The 8,901-nt window shown below is 37.5% G+C and overlaps 1 protein-coding gene across 1 annotated transcript; it reads right to left on the bottom strand.

Annotated features, from left to right (window-relative positions):
- Nucleotides 1-579: 579 nt before the first annotated feature.
- On the bottom strand, nucleotides 580-1,062 carry LOC148017360 (histone H3-like centromeric protein cnp1). The gene is made up of 2 exons (XM_087662740.1): nucleotides 906-1,062; nucleotides 580-800 (listed from the first exon to the last, which is right to left on the bottom strand). Exons 1-2 carry the CDS (start codon nucleotides 1,060-1,062, stop codon nucleotides 580-582), a joined length of 378 nt encoding a protein of 125 aa, XP_087518866.1.
- Nucleotides 1,063-8,901: the final 7,839 nt, after the last annotated feature.

The following is an 8,901-nucleotide window of genomic DNA, read 5'->3' on the forward strand; positions in this document are numbered from 1 at the left end:
CCCTTAGCAATATCAATGCTAAGAGAAGCAACATATGCCATGTATACAAAGTAAAGAATGAATAAGAGAATGATTGCAATATAAGGACCCTTGGAAAAATTCATTATAAATAAAGAGAAGAAAAATACCTTACCCCAAACAACAATAAACTACTGAATCTGTTAGTTGAGCATCCTTTTTCTCAAATAGAATCTTATCCTCTGGAGAAATGCTGAGGTAGTCTTCTTTCTCAGGACTAACACAAACATTCACAACCATTTGGCCGTACACTTTGCCCATCCTCTTGTAGTTCGCTTGGCCAAGATACAAAATCTTTCTCTGACTGATCAAATCCTCATTTTCTAATACCTCTTTCCTTTTCTCCTCCAAGACAACCTTTTGCTCACTTGCAACCCTTGTAGGATAAAAATGAGTAACCTCTTCAATCTTGGGTGCTAGTGGCTCTTTCTGCTTTCTCTTGGGTGGGACATTGAGGATTTCAAATGCCTTTTGATCAATTGAAGGAAGAGGCTTCAAAACTTTGTCAAACCTGTATTTGAGTCTACTAACCATACTAAAGTCTTTATTCATTAATGTAATTCAATGTGTATGGACAACTGCAATATAAGCATCATTTATAAAATCTATAAGAAAATCCTTTGATGCCTCTTGCAAGCATAGTAGGGCAGTCAGTTGCCATCTCTTGTTGAGGTCATCCACAGAAGTAATAGAAGACAATCTATCAGATATCTCCTTGACCAGTCTAAAAAATGCAGCCTTAGGAATGAGGTGACCAATGGACTTTTGAGCTTTCCTTATCTCTGCAAAACATCTCTGCATGTAAAACCACCTTGATTTTCTATTTTTTCTCACACGGGCTTCCTTGGGAACCTAAGAGTGAGGAGAGGCTGAGGGCTCAAACTCACCAGATAACTTGTTCTCTGAGGATTCACCTGAACAAACTTTACCAACTGGTGTAACAAGGACAACTTCTTTAATTGTCTCCTCAGCAGTTAGCTCAGGACCTTCTTCAGAATATTTCTTAACCAAGATCTTGTTGGCAGTTTGCTTTGTCCTGGCCATTGAGACCCACATGTCATGATAAGGAACCTAAACACAAAGACAACTGACTCCCATCGTGCCGTAACAGCAACTAGATAAAGCCTTGAACTCCTCCTCGCTTGGTAATAAAGGTAGGACCAATACAACACAATTAAGGGAATTTGAGATTCTGCTTGGTCCTTATCGCTTCATATTGGCAGATTCTAACGCAATCAAGAGCATGAGTTCCCTGCATAGTAGTGAAGTCCGATATGACACAATTAAGAATGTTGCCAGAGATCTAATGAATGATATCATAGTGTTTCGGAGAATTCAGGACCATACAACTCGATTAAGGATGTTGCAAAAGAGTTGATGAATGATATCGCGCTGTTTCGGAGATTTGATTACCATGCAATGCGATGAGGGTTCTTGCTTTAGTTACTGAGGTATTCTATCACGTTGTTTCGGACATCACTAGCTTTTGACATCACTGACGTCAGACATATGGTGCCTCTGTCGGTCAGATACGTCAGAGCTGTCGGACGAATGGCAGTCATGACATAGGGTTTGAAATCACATTTGTGCCAACTGAGAAGTTTTAATATACTTGTATGTGCGGATCTCCACGTGTCATGTTCTCATTGGTTGTTTGGTTAGGGTTTTCGAAATATTCCTTCTTCCCGTGCTCACGCCTATTTAAGGAAACCTAAAATTTTGTGCGCACTTTTCTTCTCCATTTCCTCGTGCGTCAGACCATCTCTGTCACCCCCTCCGTCAACCCCTGCATCACCCCCTCTATCACCCCCTCCGTCAACCCCTGCATCACCCCCTCCGTCAAACCCTGCTTCGCCTGCTCTGTCGTCCCCTACATCACCTACTCTGTCATCCCCTACATCACTTGTTGTGTCACCTCCTGCATCACCTTCTCTGTCACCCCTCACATCCCTCCATCACCCCCTCCGTCTCCTTATTCATCAACGACCCCCTCCATCAACCCCTACATCACTTGCGCTGCTCCATCACCCCCTCCGTCAAGATCATGTCGTATTCCTAGCCCCCCTCCGTTAAGATCATGTCCTATTCCTATATCATCCAACACAGTGCGAGAGGTTAAATAGAAAGCTTCTGATTTTCTTCCTATCGCATCGTATTGCTAACTCGTCGAGCACTCGTTTTCCTACTCTCACGAAAATGGCATGATATTAGTGTTTGGGGATTTTGAAAGGCTCTCATTCGTGTTATATTGCTAGATCCTGCAACACAAAGTGAGTGCACCACTTCAAAAATCTTATACCTTTATATTCGCATTGTATAGGCAAGCAGTCTTGAGCTTTTGAATCTCAAGAAGATGTCTGGTACAGAGATGTTACACATGTCTGCCTCCACATCTATGAAGAGGAAAAGAGTCCTTGAGCCCACAATGATAAAGGAGTCAGTTGCCTCAGATGTTTCAATAGCATCTCATATGTCTGTGGCTACTAGATCTGGAAGCCAAGAAGAGTGTGACGGGGCCCAGCTTTGTAGATTTCGATGTCATGGAACAGTTCAAGCAAGGATCCAAAGAAGGGAAAGGCTTCAAAGTCTCGTGTGAGGATCCCAAGGCTGTCTCAAATTATAGATGTCACAGCCTTTGAGAAGCTTTTGTATTTTCTCATAGAAAACAATATTGACATTGGTTTCTATCCAACAGCTAGGGAGATTTTATCATTCTCTTGATAGATTTTATGCATCTGAGTTATGTTGTTTACACCCAAAAAAGTGCAAGCTTATGCTTAAGTCTACTGCATTCATTGTATTTGCCCTTGTGAAATGCCCTCTAAGATCTGATGAAAAGCATAAAGAAACCTCAAAATTATCTAGTTGTTGCCTTCTTAAAGAGATTGTAGATGAAGTTGATGTTGAGGAGCAACTAGACACCTAGATGGAAGTATTAGTTGCAAAGGACCTGGATGTTACTGAATTCAGAGCAGAGATAGTAATTGAAGAGACCTCTATAGAGGTTGATGATCCATCTGACACTCCTTCAAGCCTTATTGTTCCATCTTTGTCTACTTTCCCAATTAAAGACATGGAGTACATATTATTGTCTGATCTCCAAATTCTTTTCAATTTGAGAGAAGATTATTGCTTGGCAGTTATTGCAGAGGCATCTATAGATGCAAAAGGCAGTGGATGTTGAAAATGAGTCCAAGGAGGACTTACTCAAATTAGATACTCAAATATCTGATGATAAGTTTATAGATGCATCCAATGCTTTTTCCCTATGTTTAAGCAAGGTTAAAGATGCTGAGAAAGAGTCACAGGCTGTTGACAAAGAGTTTGACCAATTTCAAGAGAAGCTTGGAATCTCCAATTTAGGGAGGAGTCAGAATATGTAAAGGAGCTCAAGGATGTCAAGGAGACATCAATTAGCTTATGAAATAGAAAACTTGATAGTGATGAAAATCAAATGGTAATGCATTCTTTTGTTTTGGTGGAACCACATACATATTTCATTTGTTTCATTTTGATTGTTGCTTTTACAGTTGGAGATTGCAAATGAGGATAATTTCTTAGGAAGAGCCAAAGGATCGAGAGTTGGTGGTAGTTCCCTAAAGGATGCTGCACTTGGGCATTATATATTGAAGATTGATCCTAATAGTCTGTTGGTTTTGCATCGCACTTTCTCATAGGAGGCCTCATGGCCAATTGTCTATGTTAAAGCACTTACAAGGATTCTTGGATACTCAGGTTTGCAGTACAATGTGCACAATGTTATGTTTTTGGAAAAGATAGTAGCCATCTGAATATTTGGTTATGGTCCCAGCTTCTCTGCCTCCAGGGCTGGATACTTCCTGGCATACTCATCTTATGTTTTAGCAGCAAACAAAACAGATATCAAATCCATAGCTGGATACAAGAGAATAAGGTTTTTACATTATAGAGGAAAAATGCATGAGGAGGATGAGGATATAAAGGCTCTTAAAAGCTAGCCATGTATATAATATTTTGAAAATAGTATTGGTATTTTATATTCCACTGCATTTATTGTGTTCTCAATCTTTGAAGTTTTCTTCAAAAAAACCAATTCAATAACTCCTCAAGGGCATTGGTTTTTGTTGCTCCTCCTCCATGTATGGTGCTCCGAAAGAAACACATACGTGGTTGGTAGTGAGATTTCTCCATACCTTGGCTACTGTAAGTTGCTAGGGGCCCTTGCTCTTCCACAAAATAAGGCCCATGAACAAGAAGAATATGTTGTGACAATCCAACAAGAAATAATTAGTTTAAATCATTAAACCTTGTTTTCAAAGCAAAAAGATTCAAAATTATGTCTATCTTACCAAGTAGAAAGTAATATCATTTTCTCCCCAAGCTTCCTTAATTGCTTGAACAAGATCCACAATTGAACGTTTGTACTCTTTTGAATATTTAGATGTTATCTTTTGTTCCCTGAGCATTTTTAAAAATATTTCAAGGTGTCTCCAAACCTCCATTCGTAGGAACGCAATTTGTGGTGTGTTAGCCACATTTGTTGTGATTGCACACAATTCTCTCCAGCACTCCCATAATGCATTCATTTTTTTACCAATATGATTTCTTAGAAATCGTCTAGCTTTTGCACCCCCCATAGAGACATCTGCTAAGACCTCTCTTGTTTTCCCTGAGGCTATTGGATCCTTTCTCAAGTGAACTTGAACTCCATGAAAACCCATTTTTGATAGTAAAGCCTCACATTTATCAATGCATTCATCTGACAAAGATACTGGTTTTATTGAATATGCATAGTCAAGATGCAATCTAAGCAACTTATCAATTATTCTAATCTCTGCATGTAATGTACAAATATGAATGTGCCTTAGAGAGATTGAGAGAATAGGATCCCACAAGCCATCCATGTTTTTGAACTTGCTCAAATCTATTAGTCGCAAAGTACTCCATTCTTTGGATCCCAAACTCTCCATGCAATAAATACAAGGATATTTTTCATTGGCCCCATTACTTAATCCAAGCATACATTTAGTTAGCACTCATATGCCATTCAACATAAAAACTACCAACACCATTGATTATCAACATTTCACCTTCACTTTGAGACTTTATAATATCAGGAATAGCTGTATGCGAGAATAACCATTTCAAGGTTTCATGACTTTCAGTTGATACCTGGGCCACACTAATCCACCAAAGCTCCATCTCGGGTTGTATCTTAAATTGTTGTTCTTGCCCCCTACCAATACTGTAATCCAATGCCCTGTTCATGATACAGATATGCTGACTCTTTCTATCTTTTGTCCCTTTTGAATCTGTGCTTCATCCAATTTTAGTGCGAACTTCAAAATACCACCACATTCTTAGACAGTAAATTTATACATATGGACCATTGCAATCTGAACTCTTTTAAGATCAATCCAAATATTATTAAATGTGTTGTATTCAAAAAAGTCATTTGTTTTATGTTTTTCATGGGGCATAGATCCCTCTATATGGATATACTCTCCAAAAACATCTGGAATCCTACGATTTATAGCTGTCCTAGCAATTGAAACTGCAAGAGGTCGAGGGAAACCAAATGCACTTATTCTATGCCATTTAAGATTTGTAAACCACAATTTAGAGAGAGCACGATAACCTCTACGACTGATACCCATACTGTCACATGTCTCCACTATTTCATTCGGTTTAACTATTCCTTTTAAATCTTTCACTAACTCTTTCAGAGTTTGGCTTCTCAAGTCTACATTTTCACATTATTTAAGAATCCTTATAATGTCCTTCTTTGTCATGGTTTCTTTAATGAGCTTAATCCTCTCATCATTCTCTCGAAGATTAATACCTGAAATATTAGAGTCACATCTCTTTGCAAGATTTAGTCTCATTTTCTTCATACGACTACACAAGTCCATTATATTTTTAAGTCGTCTTTTTCTCTGTCTAAATCCTATTGGAGTTTCTTTCAAGTGCAATAATTTTTCTTGCAATGACTGATTAGATTTTTCTAGATTATCAACCTTGTCCGTTAGCTCATAAATAGTTTTTTGTGCCAATGTTAATGCTTCCTTCATTTCATGCATTTGTTCTCTAAATGTAAAAGATGTAGAATATAACCTCATGCAATAGCCAAGTATCCCATCACAACCATCTCCAACATACCTTATGTAGTCATGAATATTGTAAAAAGGAGGATGTTTACTAGTAGAAGGGTCCGGTGGATAAATATTTCCATCCATCCATAAGTCTACATGCTTCTTTCCTTGTAATCGCAACCTGTTAGCTTCATCCTTGTCCAACAATGCTCGATGATGTATACTCCTCCAAGATGAATAGACAAGATCTAACTGAATAGAAAGTTTATACTTGCATGGTGGGGCTGCGCTTGTATTGCTAGAAGAGGTACTGGTAAACAATTTGGTAGGGAACCCTAAACATGGCAACAATATCAGAGAGAAGGAAATAGAACCATAGGAAAGAGAGGTGTAGAAAATGAACGTCGAGGAATAAACAAGCAACGTCTTTTGGTGCAAAATTTCAAAAATACAAGTTTTTGTAATTTCCAAGAGAATAAGACTGAAAAGGTGACACTTAATGTCCATTAAAGATTGATGATATTTAATACCCGACCTCTTAAATGAATCATACATTCTCTCATTAATCACGTTCAGGCGACCAAATTTGGAGGGTTTTTCTCTTCTAAACCTCTTCTAATTAGCAACTTAATCATTTTCTTACGAGTGTCGTTTTGAAATGTTTTTCGCCCTAATGCAAAATCTAAAGTGAGAACACATTCCCTTCTTTTCCTACATGAGGCTCGTGTCTCAAAATTGAAATATCACAACCACGTGTTGAAAATGCATGGTACCACTTGGGATTTCCACCTATCAACCCGAATCTCACTATGGATAGGTGTTAGAAAGACAAAAAATGATATTTACATGTGTTAACCCACTTGACTCCATGCAACATCATGTCCCTAGTTGCTCATTTTTACTTACCAATGCGATTGGGTCTATCATAAACCTATGGTAGAAACCATCTTCTACCTTTTGTTCAATAAAGGTCTTGCATAATCTCCTAAATAAGTCTTGAGAAGAGGATCCCTCTTAGAGTGGCTTGAGAAATTTGGGCTCTATTGAGAAGGGGATATTCCACAACCAAGTCAAGAAGTATCATTGTCAAAGACTACATCTGAGCTAATAGATGGTTCATTGAGATGAACACGATATGGAGCTATGAGGGGAAGCTTCTTTGTAACAATCTTAAGCCTAATCATTTTTCATACATAGCAAGAGATTTGAAAGCTCAATGAAATATAGAGAGTGAAACCTTGACATATATCTCTTAGCTTTAAGATTCATTTACACAAATTATATTTCTCTCCCCCCTCCCCTTCTCTCTCTCTCAAACAATAAGTTACTTTTTGTATTAAATGCATTCTTTAGCTTACTATCTTACATTTTGTTGAACCCATTTGTTGCCTTCTCTAAGCCTTGTTTCTATCCACTTAGCATGGTTCTCTTTAGCTCTTGATGTATCATAATATGCTCTTTTGGTGCCACAAAGTGATCCAATTATGTTTGCAACCAATTTATCCGCACTCTCATTTTCTTTCTTCTATGAGAGTTGAGATTCATTTGCTAATATGATATTGTATCATTAGGATAGCAATTGGATCATTAGATTGTTGCCATTAACTTGTCCACCATGATCAGTTTTTCTTTGGTATGCACCACACGCTACCCAACATGAATTTTCCATCCAGTGTGTGGAGGGAACTCCAATGCTTTCCTTTTTAACAAAGTATGGCCCATCAATCCCAAGGATATGCTTTAAAGGCACATGCCATACATGAATAAAAATATCATGACTAAATTATATAACTTTTATACTTCTAAAATCTTGATTTAATACATACCATATAATGTGTAATATAACTTTTACCCCATGTGTATACAGTGTTTTCATAGAAACTATATACAACATCAATAAGCTCTTTCTATATTTATATGATGAAACATCATTGTTTGAAGGGAGAAATTTTATTGAGACTAATTGAAACCTTGCTTTTTGCACTTATTTTATCTCCATCATTACTTTGATTAGGAACCACAAAATGCAAATTTTTCCATCCATTGTAGCCTTGTGGCCTATGAACTGCAACATTCCCTTCCTCGTTGATAAGTCTTAAAAGAAACTTTACAACCTTGGCTCCTCCAAAGAAAGGTTTCTTTAGCAAGCTACTATATTTTCCTAATCTCTTCTTGTTCTTTTCAATTGTTACTTAATGCTTGTGTAGTCCAATCTTTGATAACACTCACTCCACATTTTAACATGTTGCAATGGCTTCTTTCTTTGGTTGCATTCTAAATTTAGCAAAGAAAATATATTCATACACAATTCACTCCATAATCCTAACAAAAGTATACAACAAACAATCTCCTAACAAATGCATATGAACATGATTTAATTGAATGTTGAAGATAGGCTTCCATGTGGGATCTTGTTTATCACATGCCGATGTAACACTTATCACTCTTTTCTTGTTCTTCTTCGCATCATTTCCTTCCACCCTCTTGATTAAGTAGTATAGGCATGGAAATCTTACATTTGTACCATTGGAGACCCCACACATATATTTCAAAGTTTTCAAGTCTCCTATAAGGTGTTGTTTAACCAAACATTTACCATATCCTTTGACTGACAGTATCTCACCATATTCTTGGTAATTAATGATAGTTGGAATGATTGCGTATGTGAAACATAGTATAGGCATAGAAATTTTACATTTGCACCATTCGAGATTTCACATGTGCAAAGTTTGTAACTTTCCCATAAGATGTCATTCAAGTAGGTATTCACCATATCCTTTGATTGAGAGTATCTCACCATGTTCTTGGTAAT

Source organism: Lygodium microphyllum, chromosome 22, assembly GCF_053477565.2.
Source record: "Lygodium microphyllum isolate KBCC chromosome 22, Lygodium_microphyllum_v1.1.10, whole genome shotgun sequence".
Lineage (NCBI taxonomy): Eukaryota > Viridiplantae > Streptophyta > Polypodiopsida > Schizaeales > Lygodiaceae > Lygodium > Lygodium microphyllum.